Source organism: Lissotriton helveticus, chromosome 2_1 (assembly GCF_964261635.1).
Source record: "Lissotriton helveticus chromosome 2_1, aLisHel1.1, whole genome shotgun sequence".
NCBI classification, from domain to species: Eukaryota; Metazoa; Chordata; class Amphibia; order Caudata; family Salamandridae; genus Lissotriton; species Lissotriton helveticus.
The window spans coordinates 541444808-541466469 of record NC_136059.1 but is presented as its reverse complement, the minus strand read 5'-3'; the positions used below and the strand labels follow the sequence as shown (position 1 = coordinate 541466469).

General features: G+C 45.6%; 1 protein-coding gene across 2 annotated transcripts in view; it reads left to right on the top strand.

Moving 5' to 3' along the window:
* The window catches only part of JMY (junction mediating and regulatory protein, p53 cofactor), a 573379-nt gene that overhangs the window by 179896 nt on the left and 371821 nt on the right, over positions 1–21662 (top strand). For both annotated transcript variants that reach the window (XM_078675206.1, XM_078675207.1), the window contains exon 4: positions 8303–8472. In XM_078675206.1, coding sequence (XP_078531332.1) covers positions 8303–8472 — 170 coding nt within the window. The remainder of the gene's footprint in view (positions 1–8302; positions 8473–21662) is intronic.

The following is a 21662-nucleotide window of genomic DNA, read 5'->3' as shown; positions in this document are numbered from 1 at the left end:
GATCTTCTCCACCTCTCCTCTCACCCGCCGCTCCGTCTCCCTCTCAGGGCAGACCTCCTATCTCAGATGGAAGGGCAGGTTCTACACCCCCACCTCCAGACATTACACCTTCATGCCTGGAGATTGAACGGGGCAACCTGAATTCCTTTTCCCTCCCGCCTGACGTTGTGGATGTCATCTTGTCAGCCAGGCATGACTCCACTAAGTCCATCTATTCTTATAGATGGTCAAAGTTTGTCACGTGGTGTGGGGAGAAATCTATTGACCCTTTGAGAGCCCATTTGTCTGATGTTCTCCAGTTTGCCCTTTCTCTGGCGCAACAGGGGCTTGCTGTTGCCACAGTGAAGGGCTATCTTTCAGCGCTGTCGGCATTTCTCTGCTTGCCTGACCAGCCTTCTGTTTTTAAATCTCCTGTGGTTTTAAGGTTTTTGAAGGGCCTCATAAATAAGTTCCCTCCTACTCCTTTCATTGTGCCTCAGTGGGACTTAAATCTTGTGTTGACCTTTTTGATGGGTGCTCCCTTTGAGCCTCTTCACAAATGTCCTATGAGGCATCTGACTCTTAAGACAGTCTTCCTCGTTGCAATAACCTCGGCAAGGAGGGTAAGTGAGCTTCAAGCTCTTAGTTACAAGCCCCCATTCTTGACCATTCATGCTGATCGAATGGTTCTTAGGACCAGGGCTGCTTTTCTGCCTAGGGTGGTGACTCCTTTCCACCTTGGTCAATCCATTACCCTCCCTACCTTTTATCCTCCCCCACACCCTTCTAAGGATGAGGAGAGGTTGCACCGTCTGGACCCCAAAAGGGCTGTGTCCTTTTACTTGGACAGATCTAAAGACTTTCGTTTGGATGACCAGCTCTTCATTGGGTTTGCTGGCTGCAAGAAAGGAAGAGCGGCCCATAAGAGAACTTTGTCGAGATGGATCATCCTCTGTATAAAGATCTGCTACTCTTTGGCCGGTAAGGATCCACCAGAGGGTATAAGGGCTCATTCTACAAGAGCTAAGTCTTCATCCTCCGCATTGGCTAGAGGTGTTCCTGTAGAGGATATTTGTAGGGCGGCAACTTGGTCTTCCCTCCACACTTTCGCGAAGCATTACTGCTTGGATACCGAAGTGAGGAGGGACGGTCACTTTGCGCGTTCTGTCCTCCAGTATTTCCTGGTTTAGAAGAGTGGACGCCCTCCTCCGGGAGTGGGGACTGCTGTGGGACTCTATTCACAAGGTGAGGAATCCACACGGCAGATGTATCTATCAGAAGAGTTACTTACCTTCGGTAACGCTTTTTCTGGTAGATACAATATCTGCCTGTGGATTCCTCACTGACCCACCCGCCTCCCCGTTGTCCACTCTTCTTTACCAGAGTTTCTGTAATGTATATATTTTTATTGTCAAGGAGTTGTTTATTTCAAATGTTTTATTGCATTTGCTTCCCACTGTGTGTGTTACCTTGATATTTGTACTGCGTATACTGTGTATATGTCTACTGTCATTGGTCCGTCCGTGTGCCTCGAAGGCACGGAAAAAAGGGCGGAACTGATGTCATCACTCCGACGTGGGCCTATTGTAGGCGTCGGTGACGTCAGCGGAGTCGCGTGCGATGCCGTGCCTCTATGACGTCAAAGTCCACGTCGGCGCGAAGCTACAAAAAGAATTTCCGAATGTTGCTGACGCAAGGGGATATTCACAAGGTGAGGAATCCACAGGCAGATATTGTATCTACCAGAAAAAGCGTTACCGAAGGTAAGTAACTTGTTCATTAGGGTTCATGATGGATTTTGGGGTGATGGGGTATTTTAAGGGTTATGGGGGTTTTTAGGTTTTGGGGTACCGGGGCATTTTTAGGGTGGGTTTGGGTTTTGGGGTGCAGAGATATTTTTAGGGTTCAGGGATAGTACAGATTGTGGGGTACAGGTGGTCTATATAGGGTTCAAGATGGGTTTGGGTTTTGGGGTACTGGGGTATTTTTAGGGTTCAATGGGGGATTTCGTTTTTGGGGTACAGGGGTATTTTTTAGTGTTTAGGGTGGGTTTAGGTTTTGGGGTGCAGGAGATATTTTTAGGCTTTAGGGTGAGTTTAGATTTTGAGGTGCAGGGTGTATTTTTAGGGTTCAGGATGAGTTTGGGTTTTGGGGTGCTGAGGTTTATTTAGGGTTTAGAGGGTATTAAGGTTATTGGGTACAGGGGCATTTTTAGGGTTTAGGGTGGGTTTGGGTTTTGGTGTACAGAGGCATTTTTAGGGTTTAGGGTGCTAGGGTATTTTAAGGAGTAAGGGAGGGTTAGGTTTTTGGGTGCAGGGGTATTTTAAGGGACCAGGGTGGGATTAGTTTTTAGGGTGTAAAGGGTAATTTTAAAAATATATTTAAAAAAAATGTATAAATATGTGAAAAAAGTATTTTATTTAAAAAAAAAAAATATATATATATATATATATATATATATATATATATATATATATATATATATATATATATATATATGGTAGTTTTACAAAGTATATGACTTCACCACACATGCATTTGCGTTGTAATGGCATGTGTGATAAAGTCATATGCAGGGTAAAAGTTTGCGCAATGCGGAGTAATTGCAACCGCGTTGTAAAAAATGCAGAGTGAAGGTTTGCGGGATTTTAGTTGGCGGGATCTCATCATATATTCATTGCAAAGTGCTTGTGTTGTGTGTAACCACATTCAAGACGTGTAGTAATACATAATGAAGCCAGCTGGGAAGTGAGGGCACACACTGTTTTCTTCATTGGTAAGGATGCTGAGGGGCTATATGTATACTTGTATGCAAATATGTAAATAAATAAAAAGTGCATTTCCACAGAACTGAAGATAGGATGGGGAGTGTTAATACAGCTTATTCTGAGGTGACTTGTACATTAAACATAAAATCCTCCCAAAACTATGCAGAACTAATGAATTATAATTAAATAAGCTAGCACAAAAGTGCCACATAAATTTCATATATTGTGCCACAAAAGTTTACATATTGTGCTGCATCATCTGATGAGTAGTCTGCACACATTATTGGAAAAACCACACTTAAACCAATGAGTTGCATGTGGCACTTCTCCCCCTACAGGCCACCATAGCTCAGATTTCTGCTTCATGTTGTGTGTGACAGGAGCTGTGTTGAGTCTTCTTCAGATAAGTTGACTTTCTGTTTTTTACTTTAAGCTTTCTTACTAGGATTGTTCCCATGTTTCTGAATTTTAAATGCTGACCAAACGATAAAGTCTGATTTATCTATTAAAAAAAAGTTATCAGCAGACCAACTGAACCCTGTGGGGGAAAAAGGTTTTAATTAGATCTTCATTCAGAATTTATTTGCTCCTTGCTTCCTAATCACTAGGCCAAGGACTGCAAGATTTGCAATACCTTCTCTCTTTATAATGAATCAGTAGGTTTCAGAAATGCATTGAAGAAAACACTAAAAAGTGTTGTCACATCAAGTGCACTCTCCTAAGCTGACTTTTGTGGAGATGCATTCTCTTCAAAAGTATGTCGAAAGAAAATTAAAAAAATATGATTTTGAACTGTCCAGAGAAGAAAGTTTGGCTTCTGTGGTGTTGAGTTAATCAAGAATATCTCTTCAAACCCCTCATCGGATCCAAGTCTCCTACACCACAGAACAAAATGCCTTCTGGAATTCAAATTGTAACTGTAACTCAAATTGTAAGATGGATCCAGTGCTGTCGAAAAGGACACCAAAACTGAGATTGCACCACCTGCATCGGCTAAGCAACCATCTCTGAGAATTTTAGGAACACCACTGTAGACCATTTTAGCAAGGACCATACTGTGGATGGCAAGGGCACCAAAAACCTCAGCTCTCATTGATTTCTGAAGAAGGCATTACCATTAACTGATGCCAAAACATAAATACGCAAGCAAGGTTTCTCCATACTCTCCTCAACATCTTCTGGACACTGATAAACCCAACAATGAAGGGCCCTTTGCACCAGCATATAACCCAGTGCAACTTTCTGCCAAGCACGAGGTGCTGGATGAGGAGTAAGGTGAAGGAGAAGATGTTTTTCCTTTTGGCCCTGAGGGACAAAGTGAAGATCATGAGCCCAGGTTTCAACCTTTTGAGAAACACCAAACCCAGGTTTCAACCTTTTGAGAAACACCAATATGATGGGCGGCACTGTAACTATGACTCGACAGGGCTTTGTGGCACTTGGCAATTTCTTCTGTAGGCTTGATAATCACCTTTGTATGGGTACTGACCTCTAGCGAGGAGGTTAGTCTCCACCCAGAGCCAATGGTAAACTGTGTTTGAGTTAATGGATGGGGGGGAAGAGCCGTGTCGGTTACTCATTATAAGAAGACAATCTCTCATAAGGCACCTGCATGTCAGAAATTGGCCTGCCGGCAGGCAAACTACTTGACTGGCGTGTCAAATGGGATCAAAGACCCATCTTGGATTAGGTCACCCACACGTGATTCTTGAAGAGTGCCACACCTGTTTTCTCTGTAACATTTGCCCTGAAGGTGCATACTTTTTAAGGGGATTCCCTTTGAATATATTGGGATATGCAAAGAGAGGTTATGGGCTCTGCGATAGCGATCCTGAGCGATGCGCAACAGCTTATTAGAGTGTTGGCGAGAGAAATTTGGGTAAAATTTAATTTAATGTGTCTCGTTTATCCGTGTCTCCCACCTCAAATAAATAATGCCCAGTGAGCTAGCACGCAAGCCATTAAACTTGCGACGCAAGATTATAAGGTCCAAAATCTGGGGCAAATAAGCCTCCCCGGTCCATGGGAAGTTTGATCTTAGCCAGGGCAACCCTTAGTCTTCAATTATTCCATTTTAAAGCACTCATCTTGGCTTCCAAGGTATGAATCATCGTCTTGGGTACAGAAATAAGGGGGTTAGAAAATGAATAAAATAATTGTTTTAACATTATCATTTTGGTAATAGCTACTTGGCCTAAACCGTCAGGGGAAGAGACCTCCAAAACGTAACTTGGGATCTGTGCAGGACACTGCCTGCCTTGAATTACCATCCGGTAAGACTATTAGTAAGGTATACATTGATATCAAGATACCAAAGTTGAGGGCTCCCATGTAATTGGGAGCTCGTCTAGAACTATGTGATGTATGGGGCAGTCAGATCTGAGAGGGGATAAGTAGGATTTCAAGTAGTTAGTAATGTTATAAGTATCACTACTTTTATTAGTATAAATAGGACTCGTAGTAGTAGTTCTTAAAGCACTAAGGTACCTAATGTAATAGTATTAGTAATAAAAATAGTAGCAGTTATGGTACAGCTTGTACTAATGACAGTAAAATACTAGGGCTCATAGTCCCCTAGCTGTACTATTAGTAGTAAAAAATCATAGTAACAGTGCTTTTAGAGCTACTAGAAATATTAGCATTAGTGCCAGATCTTTGTAGGGGTGCCTACAATGGTAATTGCAGTAATCATTTAGGGGGATAGATTCACCAGGTATTATATTTCATAAATGTGCGGCATTCATAGCGCCTCAAACCACTGACGAGGCAGCACAGATTTGCATCAGATCTCTGGGTGGCATTTGTGTGTCTTGTGAAATGATATTGAATTGTCTGTTCTATATGGTGAGATGTAGAGTGAGGTGTCTGAGGTTTAGGCACGTATATCTCTGGGTGCAGTTTAGCTAAGTATGTGTTTTCCTGGGTATGAAAAGACCTGTTCGGTAGCTATAGTGGCGAGTAGGAAGAATCTTCAAGTATGGATGTTTTAGGGAAGGGGTGATGACGAAACGAGCAAGGTACATGAACACGTGTTTACAGTAAAGGAAAATGCAATGTTCTTTGGAGATTTGCTACTATAATAGATGTAACTTAATTACTTATTTCAGCAGAAGGAAAGTTTTAAAATTAGAAACACTTTAGGAGAATATGTGCATACTGGAAAACATGTTAAAAGTTTGGTAGATTGGACGTATTTTTAAAGTGAAATCTGGCATATGTTTAAACATTAATGGTAGCAAACAGCATATTTTATATTTGAAAAGGGTACACACATAAAACAGTGATACGCGACAAAAGGATTGCATTACAGTCAACATGACTTGAGACGGTGGCTTAGAGGCTATTCTCTACAATCAAGGCAACACAATACAAAATTTCAATGAAGCCAAGCAGTTCAACCATTGTAATATAACCAAGAACAGAGATGTAGCATTAGAAAAATAAGGATTGGCAAATAGGTCTTGCCTTTCAAAAATGCTTGTTTATTGTTTGAAGTTGCCATTGATTGCTGATGCTCATCAGCAGCAGCTGTAACAATTGTTTTGTGGTCATGCACATGCATGCTAATGCTATGAGACAGCTTGCAACCACTTTGGCTTTTTATTCTATTTTCATCTCCAAATGATGATGCCATTTTTGGGACCATATTGTGACGGAACGAGTCCCTGTTATTTTTGCGTTTAAGGTGTGTAAACATTTAAATCAACATTTCTGAGTTAATGAATGAATTTAGACAGAACAAGTAAGAAACACATTCTAAAGAAAGGAGCACCTAAAGAACATGACCGTGAGGGAGCAACAGAGATGGGGAGGTTGTGGGGCTGAGCAGCTGAGAGTTGCCTAACGGTTCTGTGGAGAAGCAATAGGTAAGGGTGGGTGAACAACAAAGGACCTGGTTATGTGGAAGGTGGGGGGAGTTCTGTAGAAAGAACATGAATCCAAAAGTTGATGTGGAGGAGGAGGAAGAGGAGGAAGAGCTGCAAGGAGCCTATGGTGGTTGGGTGTAACCAACTCATGGGGAACTTAAGAGAACAAGAAAATACATGTACTCCTATTGCATGCTGATAGCAAGAGACAAAAGTAGATCTCTGAGCATAAGCAGTGGAAGGATACAAGTCATCCAATCAAAAGGATGGTAAAGAAACTATGCTCCTGGGGAGAGAAAAACACAAGACCAGCATTGGTAATGCCAACCGGTCTTGCCTAGGAGACCTATTGGTTTGGTCATGGTGTAAGTCCAATATGACAGTAAATAATATATATATTTTTTAAATGCTATGTTGGAGGGATCATGTAATTTCGTAGGCTTGTGCCAACACAGATGCATGCCCCTACAAAAGAAGTTGTGCATTTATTTTTCATTTTGTCAGTCCAAGATGGATTTGTAAATACAAGGTTGTGCAAAATGTGCTTTTTGGAATTAGCATAAATATGCTTTTTTTAATATAGTACCTTTTAATATAGTGCCTTTAAAAAAGAAACAAACCACCAACTCAAAAGTGGGTTGGGTGTGTGCTGGGAATGGCCGTGGAACGAGGCAACATTGAGGAAGGGAGGACTGGAGCGAAGGACAGTCAACAATGGGGAGGAAGCACAGGGACGACAGGGAACAAGAAACGGGGAAGCACATGGAACATGGCCAGACGTTAACGCACACAAACAAGGAAGGTGGACAGGCAGGAATGGGGTAGCACACAATGGAGGGTTGGCAAGTTGGGATGGGAAAGCACACTGACAATGGAGGATGGGTAGGCGGGCATAAGAAAGCAGACGGACAGCAGAGGGTGGGTGGGAGTTGATGGAGAAGCAAACAGACCGCATAGGGATGGAGAAGCAAGAACATAACTGAGAGAAGGAGGAAGCCAGGGGAGAAACACATGAGTCGAAAAAGAGGAACATGAAGTAGATGAGGGAGACACTAAGGAATCACTTGCGCTCTTGTAGAGTGCTTAACTAAAAATAAAAAAGTATCGCTTGAAAAGGGAGCAGTGGAAGGACTCAAGTAATGGGTCTGTGCTCCATGGGAGGGACAAACACCAGAAGAGGAAGAAAAGCTCACAAACTGTCAAGTAAGAAGCAAGGAGTGACAGTAAAGCTAACCAATAGTATTTAATGGGCGGGCTCTAAGCTCACTAAAAGCTAACAATATGTCTTGCAAAAGACAACATGTGTGCTGTCTTTTGTGAGCCCTAAAGAATAAGGAAAGCCATTTAGTAAGAAGGAAGCAAATAAGAGCAACAAGTTAACCAACCAGTTGTGAGCAATGGCCTGATCCGCATCCTATTCTGAGTATTGGTATTCTACATTACCACTCTTTCTACAATAGATAACTAAACTACTTGGCCCAGTGGGCTTGACTCTATATTCTCTTCTTTATTTATATTTCAGTGCCATTTCAGATTTTTCGTTATGTGTTTGAACATGGGTACTTGCTATGAACTCTCTTCTTGCTTCCCAAATGTTTCCATTGGTCTAATCTTTGACACGTTTTTACAGCTTTTACCACTTGTAATTTTTTTCTAGCATCATTCTTAAGTATTTTATTTGTCATATAGCTGTATTAGATCGCATGCGAGCAGACCAGAAAAAGTATGGCAAGGCATCGTGGGCTGTTGCGGTGGACAGAATGGAAAAGCTTCAATATGCAGTTTCAAAGGAGACCCTTCAGCTGATGCGAGCAAAAGAAGTCTGCTTGGAGCAGAGGAAACATGCACTTAAAGAAGAGGTAAGTATCATCAGCTATATATCTTTTTTGAGGCTTAGGAAAAATCATAAAACACAAGGCAATTAGAGCCCAATGTACTAAGATTATTCATGGTTGCAAAGCATATAGTCCGCAAAGTTGCATGTTTTGCAACCACAATGTACAAAAACATCCTGCGAGTCAACGCATAATATTGTTTCTGACTTCAAAATTTTTATTTGAGGCCCATTCCATCTCAGAAATAGGAGGGGGCATGAAAAGGACGCACTCCACCTAATTGTGATTCACAATGATATGTATCAGTGGTTTGTGACCCTGATTAGAGTCTCAAAACTTGAACAGTTAATGACACCTGACTTGTGGTGGTAACCAGTTTGAAAAGTGTAAGGGGTACCTTTGGTATCACATTGACGTTTATGAATGTTGATGGGTAGCCTTGTGGTGCCAAGGAGTTGGGGTGGTAGGGAGGTACAGCGGGAATGTCTGACTGTGGTCCAGGGGATAACTGCATGTTCCGCTTGATATGCCTTATGCAAAGGAAAAGAAAATTCTCTCCCTTTAAGGTACGTTGTTGTTACATTTTTAGGTCTCGGACCGTAGGCTGCGCTTGCGCAGTCTCGCTCCGAGATTTTATGTTTCCTAGAGTGGGGCTTGAACCCGCCCTTATTCTCCATTGGCTGGCTTCCTAAACGGAGGCCAGCCATTGGAGGAGAGCGGCGTCACTCCGTTCAAGCCCGGATTCGGGGGGGGTGTTTTTTAGGTTCTTTCTCTTTTCTTTCTCTCCTCTTCCCATTGGCTGGAATTTTACATTCCAGCCAATGGGAAGAGGAGAGAAAGAAAACACGCTCCCAAATCCAAAAATGACGCTTCTGCCTCGCCTCGGAGAAACGTGGTCGTGTGGAGCGCTTCTCTCTTGTTTGGAGATATGTTCTTGTGGCCTATTCCCCCGGTGGCAGCTCCCTGGGACCTGGATTACCCCCCTGCATCTCGGGCCTCATGCTGGATGTCGGGATTATGGCCTGGGGTGGAGCGGTTCACCTTGGATCACCAGTCGGCTCTGGTCTGGTCGCTTCTTGATGCCACTGCTCTCTATGTCTCGGTTTGCAGCTCTGGGCCTCTGGAGAGCAGGCCTCGTCCTGCTGCGGTGGCGTTCCTCCCCTCCCCGTCGAGATCGGGTTTAGGGGTGACGGCACCGCGCGACTTCAGGTCGAACTGAAACAGCTGTTCACTGAGATCCCTGCTTTGCCCACATCATGAATTCTTCAATGGTTACCTGGAAAAGGAAGGTGCAAAAGCACGCGAGCCGAGCTGTAGCTTGCTGCATGACGGGGACGGAAAATAGAAAAATTAAAAGCAATCTTGACGCTGTACAGGCAGGACACGGAGGGCTCTGCGATATCGTGCCAGGAAGCTACTTGTTTGTCAACTTGTTTGTTAACCAGCGGCTTCAGCTGAGGGAAGCACCTTGTTCGCTTCTCTCTCTCTCTGGCTCCTTCTTGTCTTCTGCCTCCATCCCTGGTTCTCGCCTCTCCTCTCTCACTCCACCCGGCTCTCTCCGCCTCCTCTTCACCCCTCACCATCCCTCAGCCAGGTCGCGGGCGCCACCGGCTCCCTCCGCTCAGAGGCAGAGGAGAAGCCTCCCCCCGGAAGGCAACATTTTGAGACGGGTGAGTCTTTGGGGCGGGGAAGCGGGGGGAGGGGTGGGCATGAATGCTGAATTGCTGCCCTTCCGCTGCAGGGGGCAGGCAGTGTGATGCATTTATTTATTTATGCGTCTTTATATAGCGTGTACTTTGACCAGAGGTGTCAGGGAGCTTTACAATAGAGAGAACTCAATTCCATAAGGAATGAGAGTAGGGTGGTAGTAGGGAACAAATTCTAGCCCCATTACCTGAGGTGGATTGCGCCGAGAGTCCCTCCCCTTTGAAAGTTGGAGGATGTGACACCAGCATGTGCTTGGGGGTCCAGGAGTAACAATACAGGGTGCTGAAAGGGGGTGGGGGTTCTGTGGAGCGAGGGGGGGGTCTCTTAGGGTTTCAAGTGGCTCCAATGGTCTCTCCTGAGGAGGGCTGAGTGCTGAGGAGGGGGGAGTCCCTTGGAGAGTAGAGAGTCGGAAGGGATACGTTGTGGAGGGAACAGTGTTGTGGTGTTGAGTCTCTTGTGGGGGAGGGGTGATTTGTCACCCCTATGTGGAGGGCATCGTGGTGCAGGGAGCTGTCTCACTGGGGTGCATTGTGTTCCTAGGGTATGAGAAGTATACCTCCCTTGAGGCATCAGCGACCGCGTGACCGAGAGATGAACCTCTCCCGCATAAGAGCATAATTTATGTGAGGGTGGCATTCCATTGTGAGGAACTAAACTACTCCACGTGGGGACGGAGGCACACTGAGACATTAAAGCAGCAGGGGTCTGATCGTGAACCTCGTGTTATAAGGCCACAGTGAAGGTGGGGCCCCTGAGATATCGGCACAGACAGCCTCTTGAACCCTGAGCCTGGCTGGTATAGGCCGTCATCCCGAGCTCCGTCTTGAACTCTCATGAATCACACTGCTCTGCAGAAAGATCCCTGTGTCTCTCCCCGATTGGCACACACAGTAGGTCTTTTCAATTGGCACAGTCCCTCCAGATTGGCACACCGCCCTCCATGATTTTTTTGGCTGATTTTATATAGCGCAAACTCGACCCCAAGGTACTGGAGCGCTTTACATGAGCATCAGTTACCTTATACAAGGACACATTCATTTTTGGTAGGCATGGGGAGATTACATGACTACTTTAAGTCCTGCCCCTAGAATCACAGGATGCTGAAGCTCGAACCTGGTACCCCAGCACCAAAGTCGGCAGTCTAACCGACGGACCACATCCTCTCCCCTCACCAGATCCGTGATCACCCGTAATGCCAACGCGTCCACTCCCTGGTACAGAAAACCTAGGTTTCCTCACAGACTGCCATTGCAGCCCTGGTCCCTCTAAACTGATAAGTTACTGTTTCCAAAACCACAATGGATGCTCAGCAGGATGAAATGCGAAGTTGCGAGTTGAGCCTGTGGCACCAGGTAGCAGCCAGATTTCAACAGAGATCAGTCAATTCACAATGTTTCCTCAAATAACATATTAACGTCGACGTCGATAAACTCGATTGTCTGCAGAAAATTTGAATGTTGTGCTGTTTTTAAACAGCAATCTTGGTCAACTATAATTATTTCTGATCTTTAACCATAACAAAAGTTATGGCGATTATGCGATAGAAGAACAAGTTACTATTAATATGTGTCTTTCCTTGCATGTTGTGTTAAATGGGGTCGAATTCAGTCATGCATTTATTTACATTTTCTTTATTTATATTTCATTGCGGTTGTTTTTAAATCGGAAATTAGTAGCATTAAGATGTAAATGCATATAAGCCTAATTAACCCCCTGCACTGCTTATCCGGCTTGGCAAACGGACCCGCAGGAGTTACTGATTGCTAATCTCCCGTACGAGGGGGGGGAGAATGGGGTGGGGGAGGGCAGCAGGGAGGGGCTCTCATGAGTTTGTAGATTGATCGCACTGTTAGAGTGTACAGTCAATGTCTATATTCACACTGACGGGGGAGGCTGCAGATGAGCACACGGCCCTGGGCTTCAAGCGCAACACAGGCCCAGCTGGTAGCGAGCTAAGCTCAAAGGACGAGTCTATGAAATGGGCCTTTAAATCCACCCTACCCCATTCGCCCTGGGCTCCACCAGGCCTTCATGTCCAACATTTCTGCGCAGACCCCCTGCAGCGATGGCAAACCCGCACAGCGCATGTCTCTGCAGCTGTAGCATCTGTTGAAAGCATGTCCCCTGACCCCTCCAAGCACCGGGGGGGCCGTCCAGCCTTTCAGGAGCGCCTAAAAGGACACACCCCTCAACTGGGACCTTAGCTTTTATATCCATTGAAACACGTATGCTGGTGTTTCACATTGAATAACAAAGAAATGTAACGTAACAAAGTATATTAATTTTAGTGAGTACTGTGGTTCCGCACGCAGGAATGAATATTTTTTTTTTTAGAGTACAGACAGTTGCTCCTTGGTGTGGTTCATTGCTGATAGGGTGCTTGGCATTTTTTTTTGGGGGGGGGGGGCGCGGGGTTTATATAGCGCGAACTCTACACAAAGGTATTTGAGTGCATTACATGAGCACTAGTTATATTACTCAAGGACACGTTCATTTCTGTGAGTCACTGGGAGATTAAGTGATTTGCCCAGAATCACAGGATGTTGATCCCACACCAAGGCTCGAACCTGGTTCCCCCAACTCTTAATTCAGCAGACCTGGACCTTAGGCCACATATTCTCAGCCAGTGCTGCAACACCAGCTAATGCAAGCTCTGAATACTTAAGAAGGCAATTCCATCACAAAGTAAGTCCTCCTACCAAACTCCTCGATTCACAGGAAGACCTGGTTAGCGCTGTATGAAAAAGCTGCAAAAAAAAAGAATACTAGGGCCCTACTTCCCCTAAGGAGGGATGTGCCCCATAATACTGGAAACGTTATTGGTGGCACTTTATTCAGTATCGTATTCACTTGCTTTTCTCCAAATGTCAACGGATCCAGGATTGATTGGTCAAAGACGCTCGCTGTAACTGCACTGTCTTGTAAAATTGCACTTTTCTTGTGCGACCCTCCAAAATCTTCATCGTCTTTAATATACTGGGAAGGAAACCGGTGTGAAGTCAAAATGAATAAAGCTAACACATACAAATCGCGAATACAGAAAACATGGCCTTGAAATACTCTGCGTTGGAACCCTTTGTGTGTGTGTTATCATGCTCTGTCCGGCCATTGTTCGGAGGATTCCCCCATCAAGTGTCTGCAGACCGTATGCCCAGCTCCCCCTCCTTACGTCCTCTTCTTACCCCTCCTCTTCCTCCTCCGTCCACACCCCCTGGTCCATAGTCTGACCCCTACCGGTAAATACTGGACCCTGCTTCCCTCTCAAGACTGCTCCCAAAGGTCCCGAGTCACCTGGGCTTTACAAATAGTCCTGTCCCCATCTCTAGGTCCGCTGACTGTCCTTGAGTCTCCCGTCCCGTGTGTCCTGCTCCCCTCAGCTGTCACTCTTTCCCAAGTCTCCAACTTCTCTGAAGTGTGCTGCCTCCTGTCTCCCCCTCATCGCTCTCTCCTGCTGTAGGGTGCCTACCGGTCTGCAGATGGCGCACCGGATCGATGATCGGGGGCTCAAAACATGCCCTCCTACGGACAAGTGTGTGTGTGTGGCTGTGTGTGTGTGTGTGTGTGTGTGTGTGTGTGTGTGGCTCTGTGTGTGTGTGTGGCTCTGTGTGTGTGTGTGGCTGTGTGTGTGTGTGTGGCTGTGTGTGTGTGTGTGGCTGTGTGTGTGTGTTTGTGTGGCTCTGTGTGTGTGGCTCTGTGTCTGTGTGTGGCTCTGTCTGTGTGTGGCTCTGTGTGTGTGTGTGTGGCTCTGTGTGTGTGTGTGTGTGGCTCTGTGTGTGTGGCTCTGTGTGTGGCTCTGTCTGTGTGTGTGGCTCTCTGTGTGGCTCTGTCTGTGTGGCTCTGTCTGTGTGGCTCTGTCTGTGTGGCTCTGTCTGTGTTGCTCTGTCTGTGTGGCTCTGTCTGTGTGTGTGGCTCTGTCTGTGTGTGTGGCTCTGTCTGTGTGTGTGGCTCTGTGTGTGTGTGGCTCTGTCTGTGTGTGCGTGTGGCTGTGTCTGTATGTTTGTGTGGCTCTGTCTATGTATGTGGCTCTGTCTGTGTGTGTGTGTGTGTGGCTCTGTCTGTGTGTGTGTGTGTGTGGCTCTGTGTGTGTGTGTGTGTGTGTGTGTGTGGCTCTGTGGCTCTAACTTTAACAAAGTCGAGACCATTGCATTGTAAATGCTTGTTTTCACACTGCGCAAATGCTCTGAGGTCCTCTGTATCAGTCAGGCTTTGTTGAAAGTGTGTTCTTCTTCATTTTCAACACAGCAGCAATTTTTGCAGACCCCTACGAATATTCATTTTGCAGTGCACCAGATTAATAAAGCAGTCTCATAACAAATTGAAGCACAGGCCAGAGCTCATTAGTCTGCAAAAAACACTGACTTCTTTTGCACCAGGGCTTTGTACATTGAGTCCTACGTCAGGAAAATGTAGGCAGGTGATCATAACTTCTGCAGACCTTCCATTCTAAATAGTAATGCCAATACATTATCTTCGATTTAGAATAATCATTTTAGCCAGTTTGAGATGTTTAAAGGTTAAGAATAGATTATGGTAGTATCTGAACCTTTAAGCATGCGTTCGTCTTCTATAATGGATATGCATGGCGTCTATTTGCCAGTATTTGACATGAGCACGCATTTTGCTTGCATATAATTGATCCACAAACTTTGTTGTTGACCTTATTTTCTTCAACCCGCGCGTCACGTTCTTTATATTTTGGTTTAGACATGGGTGCCTTTCTTGAAAAGTATGTGTCTTCACCCTGATGTTATTTTTTCACTGGGTTGCACGCGTGTTTGACACTTTTTATAAACTGGAGGACACTTTGTACTGTTCTAGTTTTCGCTAGATGTGGACTGTTGAGTACAGCCTTCGTTTTCATTTCCACAGATACATGAATGTAACCCTTGATGAAGGACCCTCTGTGACCCGAAATGCATTGGGTTGTACATCACGGATGATGTGATAACATTACAATATGGATTATATATGAAATTATCGATTGACAGATGTCATTGGAGTGAATGAACTCTACATTTTCGAAAAAACAAATGCAGCATGAACTTTAATATTTTTATGAACATTGTTTAAGAAAAACTTGATTTTCTAAGTGATGTGCGCCCGTCCGCTCGGAGGGCGTCTCTCTCCCAGCAGTCTTGTGTTTCTACAGTCGGCGCCAGTGGACTCGGCGTGCTGATAGGGCTGCACATGGAGAAACTGATTTCCCCAGATTATTTGCTATAGTTAGGAGTGCACAGCTGCAACATTTCACATTAGTTTACTGTTTGTCATAAGTAGGGCTAGTGAACTTTTGCATCTCCATAAGGTGCCAAAACTTTTAAAATCTGTCTATAGACCTCCCCCATTTAGGCAATAATGAGATATCCTTAAGGTGAGCAAAGTAGGTAGCAGTTATTGCATGATAGAGCAAAAATTAGGTGGTTTGGCTCTCTATGTATGGCGGGCTCCATGGTAGCATCAATTTCCATCATTGTATTTCTAAAACAGAACATTCTTATGGCACTGCCTTCGATTCTTCTAGAAAGGCCTAAATATCGTAATGCCTATTTGATGTTATCTAGAGTGCTGGGGCTTAATTGCAGCAGTAAAAAGGATAGGTCATTGGTCTGTATGTCACACCAAGTGTCCCTTTACCCGATGTCTTGATTGTGCTGATTGGAAAAATTCTTCCCCTTCAATTGTATACTCTACTTTGCATTGATTGTAGAAATCAATTGATAGAGCATCATTAAAACATATTGCTTATTTCAAGACATCAGATATCTAGCACCATTTTCTGATCTGGGAACATACATATGGATTCTGCTCTGTTTACATGGTTTTGCTACACCCATCTACAATATGGATTAACCTATGAGATGGCTAGCAAAACATACTTGGTACAGTGTGACCCACCAATTGTGATGTGTTGAAATAGTGTAAATAGTTGGGAATGGCGATTCTCCAAGCATAGTGAAATGAGAATCAAGATTTCATTAAAGACGCTGAGGCTAACATTATGCATAACATCTTTTATTGCCACTCCTGCAGCACTCTAAAGACCTCAAAATAGTTAGAAAGCACTATAACTGAAACACACTAGCCCATAAATATTCCTTTCTCCCAACATTCCTCCTCTTTTAATGCAGAAAACTGAAACTTCCTCTGCAGCACACTTCTTCTTGTAAACTTCCATCTTGCTTGCAATGCTTTCTTCTTAATCTGCATAAAATAAAACCAAGAAATCATTAATCCTATCCTTTTTTTATATCCCAAAACATATTAATAACTCAAAATATATATATCTTGCAATCTTATCCCTCCACTCCTTACCCATCTGGGTTGCGGAGGGCGGGATAATGTTAGCCTCCGCTTTTTTAATGAAATCTTGATTCTCATTTCATTATGCTTGGGGAATCACCATTTCATTACAAGATCGGAGGTTACCATTATGCATGTTCAAATCCTTTCAAAACTACTTTTGAAACATGCCTAAGTTTCTGCTTTTGCCCAATTAGCTGCTTTTAAAATGTCTTCCAATCGTCCACCTGATAAATGCATCTTACTTGCCATAGCGCCACGTAGAGAATGTGATTTGTACTTTTCCACATCTATTCTACACTCATTACGTTCGTCACCCATCTAGAAATAGTTGAAGTATTTACCGCTCAATATGGTATCACATAAGAAATCAAAAGTTGATTATCTCCATCTTTCCTGTTTTCTAAAACCCTGCTTTCATACTCATCAAACAATTCACTACACACAACTTCTTCTCGTCCCTAAAAATAGGATAAAATACAGAACTAGACATTGTCTTTGTTCTCATATAAATCTAAAAAAAAATACCATCTGGTCCCACTGACTACTAATCTATATACAATGCTTTTACGTCCGACACACACGAAGAGTGGTCAGGCAAGGATGTGTCCTGGCCCCTTTTCTTTTTAACCTCTATATAAATTGTCTGATGAGAGGCACTTGTGCAAGGAAATCAAGACTTTCCCCACGTAGCTGGACGACCAATACCAGCACTCTTATACGCAGACGATGCAGTATTGATGTCCCGTACACAAGTAGGTCTTCAGAGGATTTTAGATACTTTTTCTAGTTTTATGGGAGACCTAGGATTAATTGTGGTACACAGTTTGTTGGAGGCTGCCGTCTACCAGTACCCCGTGCCTCTCGTTCCCTCAGTCCAGATTTATCTGGCTTTTGTGGTTACATATTTAGTACGGTTTACAGCCGTGGGAACATGGTTAGGGGTTCAGAACCACCTTAATGTGTGGATTGAATTGAAAATACCTGGTATTGTGACCAGGCATCTCTAAATAGCCTAAAGAGCAAACCCACCCATGAATCACATAAGGGGTGGGGTGTCCAGCCAATATGGACACAGAACTAGCATTTATTGAGGAGAATTATGCAGAAATCCTTGGAACACCATCTCTACTGGCGGAGACAGTAGAAGCACAGACGGTCTAGAATACAGATGAATGGGAGGCACTGTCCAATAAGAAGAAAGACCGCATCCGGACAGCTCTCCATGGAGCCTTCATGACGGAATACTTGCGGAAAAACAGTGCACCAAGGGGACTTATTGTCACCAACGAACCCAGACTGTTTCTTAATAATAAAGAATTTTGCACAAATTGGTCAGGAATAGCCTGGAAATGTACAAAGGACTGACTAGTCCTTATCATTAATACTGCTAGGGAGCTAGCAGATGCATTGTTGTTGGAAATCCAACAGAGTGAGGACAGACTTAAAACCATGGTACAGACAATGGTGTTCCGGAAAAAACTGGAAGAAATCAACAAGGATCACTCGGAATACCAGGAATACCTTACTCAGTCTAAACTCACCAAACTGAAGAAAGAAGTTCAGAAATTCAGTAAAGAGACCATTTATCCACACACCAATCAATCATGGTATTTGTAAAGCGTGCTACTCACCCGTGAGGGTCTCAAGGCGCTGAGAGGGGGGGGGGGGTTCGCTACTGCTCGAAGAGCCAGGTCTTGAGGAGTCTTCTGAAGGCGAGTAGGTCTTCGGTCTGCCGTAGGTGGGTAGGTAGGGTGTTCCAGGTCTTGGCGGCCAGGTAGGAGAAGGATCTGCCTCCGGAGGTTGTTCTTTGGATGTGGGGGACGACAGCGAGGGCGAGGCTGGCGGAGTTGAGTTGGCGGGTGGGGGTGTGGAAGCTGAGTCTGCTGTTCAGGTAGGCTGGTCCGGTGTTGTGGAGTGCTTTGTTTGCGTGGGTGAGGAGTTTGAAGGTGATCCTCTTGTCGACGGGGAGCCAGTGTAGGTTTGTCAGGTGGGGGGTGATGTGGCTGCGGCGGGGGACGTTGACGATCCTTCGGGCGGAGGCATTTTGAAAGCGCTGTAGTCGTCGTAGGTGTTTGGCTGGGATTCCGGCGTAGAGTGCGTTGCTGTAGTCCAGCCTGCTGCTGACGAGGGCCTGTGTCACCGTTCTTCTTGTTTTGGTCGGGATCCACTTGTAGATCCTGCGAAGCGTGTGGAGGGTGTTGTAGCAGGAGGAGGAGACGGCGTTGACCTGTTTGGACATGGAGAGGGAGCAGTCGAGGATGAATCCTAGATTGCGTGCGTGGTCAGTGGGTGTCGGTGCTGTCCCGAGAGTGGTCGACCACCAGGATTCGTCCCAGGCTGAGGGGTTGGGTCCGAGGATGAGGACCTCCGTCTTGTCCGAGTTCAGTTTCAGCCGGCTGCTCCTCATCCACTCGGCAATGGCCTTCATTCCTTCGTGGATGTTGGTTTTGGCGGTGCGTGGGTCCTTGGTGAGGGAGTGGATGAGCTGAGTGTAGTCGGCGTAGGAGATGATGTTGAGGTTGTGGTGGCGGGCCACTTGTGCGAGGGGGGCCATGTAGATGTTGAACAGCGTTGGGCTGAGGGAGGAGCCCTGGGGGACGCCGCAGATGATGTCGATGGCCTCGGATCGGTAGGGTGGGAGGCGGATGCTCTGTGATCTGCCGACGAATATTGTGATCTGCCGACAAATATTACGAAAGACCAGCACAGCCCCAACAAAACAGAAGACAACAACGATTTAAGGCGACTCCACAAAACTGGACCTTTAGCTCCGGGGAAGAGAGGAGCTCAAGTGGGAGCAGTAGAGACGAAAGCACTGACCATTACCAGGGCACCAGACAACAGAACCACCATCCACAAATGATGCACCCACCACTGCCTCAATATGGGTTCTGGCAACAACCTTTCTATGGACCCGGGTTCAGATTTCCACCTGGACCGCAGCCTTTTTTATACCGGGGCCGCGGCCGGGGAAAAGAAAGACAAAAACGGCAGAATACAAAAATACAATGGTAAGATCAAACCCCAGTTGCAATGGGAACCCGCAGCAGAGGGAGAGGAAGAGGGAACGGCCCCTCAGCAAGCAGAGAGTAACCAACATTGTCAACTTGAGTGACTACCAGCTCCCTGAAGATGAAGAGTCTGTTCTCTCTAAAGGACTTGGTTTTGTCCCTACACCAGTCAATGACCCTTTCGTGCTCAACACCGAACTAGCACAATTTTTCAGGAAAATCAAACTGCGTAACCATTTGGGGAAACAAGTGATGGACAACTCGAGAGAAATGATACAGGACTTAAGAAGAAATCCACATTTCTGTCTCCTACCCAGACAATTTCCTGCCACATTCTAGCGTTTGAGCAGATAGTACTCAAAGAGGTGGAATAAATCAACTTCAAGGGAGAAAAGGGTTTTCAGAACCTCTCAAATCGAGAACGACAAGCTCTGGAGAAACTCGAAAACAACACCGAGTTGACAGTCAAACCAGCTGACAAAGGTGGGGCGATAGTTCTGATGAACAGATCAATGTACCCACCTTTCCCTGGCCTGGGGCAAGATCCATCACATTACTTGAATGCATTGTATGGAGTCTTTGCAAGAGCTATGTACTCCTCTGGATCGCCTTCGGGTCCCATGGGTCCTATGGCCTTTAATCTGGGGGTTCCTCGGGCCTATGCTCAGGCTCCCTTTATGCCATTCCTTCCAGCAGCGCCGTCCTGGCATTTCCCGGCGCCAAGGACATCAACCCCGTTCCCTTCATCTCCGGCGCCGTCAGCTCAACCTCGTTCGGCTCAGGCTGTGCCTCCGGATCCGTGTTTGACGCCGGCTTCGGCTGAGTCGTGTCTGGCTCCGCCGGCGCCGAGGATAAGATCCAGGCGGGAGGCACAGAGGATTTTGGAGGAGCAGCGTTTTCGAAAGGAAGAAATGGAGGAAGGTGAACTTCAGGAGTCAGAAGACTTGTTTGAAGATCTAAGGGTGGCAAGTGGCCATGATATGTCACCAGAGTAGGAGCTTTCTCCTCCTTCAGAGGCTCCTTCTACGGATGTAGCTCCTTGCCATACAGTGATAAGGAAGCAGCGGAGCTTTTAGACCTGCAGCTTCCTACAGCTGAATTTAAATCTAATATTTTGACGGAGGTTCTTCATTCTCCCTCCACTGTTATAGAACCTTTGCTGCCATCACTGAGCCAGTTTTGGAGGTTTGGCGTAAGCCCTTTTCGGCTCCAGCAGTATCAAGATCTGTTGCTAGAAGGTGCAGGGTGGCTCCAGGAGATCCGGACTTCCTGACATCTCATCCTTCTCCTGAGAGCTTGGCGGTTCAGGCTGCCTGTTCAAAGAAATCTTCTGGGGCCTTTCCTCAAGTCCCTAGTGATAGAGAGTCGAAAAAGCTTGACCAGTCCGTCAAAAAGGTATTCTCCTCAGCAAGTATGGCCTTGAAGTCCACAAATGCCACCTATCTTTTTGGCCGTTACATCCACGCTCTTATGGACTCTGCAAAACAGCTTGCTCCTAAATTGTCTGAGGAAGACAGACAGAATTTTAATGAGGTGTTATCGGACACTCAAGCTGCTGCACGCCAGGTCATTCAGAGTGGCTTGGACACTGCAAACTCTGTTGCCAGGATTATGGGGACTTCTGTGGCCACAAGGAGAAGTGCTTGACTCAATTCATCGGAGCTCTCTCCCGATGTGCAGGCAACACTTCTTGACCTCCCTTTTGATGGTTGACAGCAAGGCTACAGCCAAGTATCTGGGATTACAGGCGCAGTCTAGAGGTTCTTCTTACAGAAGGTATAGAGGGTTTGGAAGGTAGTCCTTTCGGACCTACAGGCAGCCTCAGCAGCAGCAACAGCAGCAGCAAAATACCCTGCATAAGACCTACAGGGGCAAGAACAGAGGTGGTCCACGAGGTCATCAGTCCTCCTCCTCCTCTACCTCCCCATCTCTTGCCACAGCAAAGCAGCCCTAGATCCACCATTCTGGATAATGTTGGTCCTGTGGGGGGGTCGGATTACCCATTTTCTACAAGATTGGGAATCGGTCACTATGGACCTTTGGATCTAAATCTTGTGGAAAATGGCTATGCTCTTCCCTTTCGGGAATGTTTTCCAAATTACCCTCCTTGCCAAGGGGCATGTTCGGAGGACCACCTTCTTCTTCTGCAGGAGGAAGTCCTTGCATTGCTAAAAAATAGTGCGATAGAGGTGG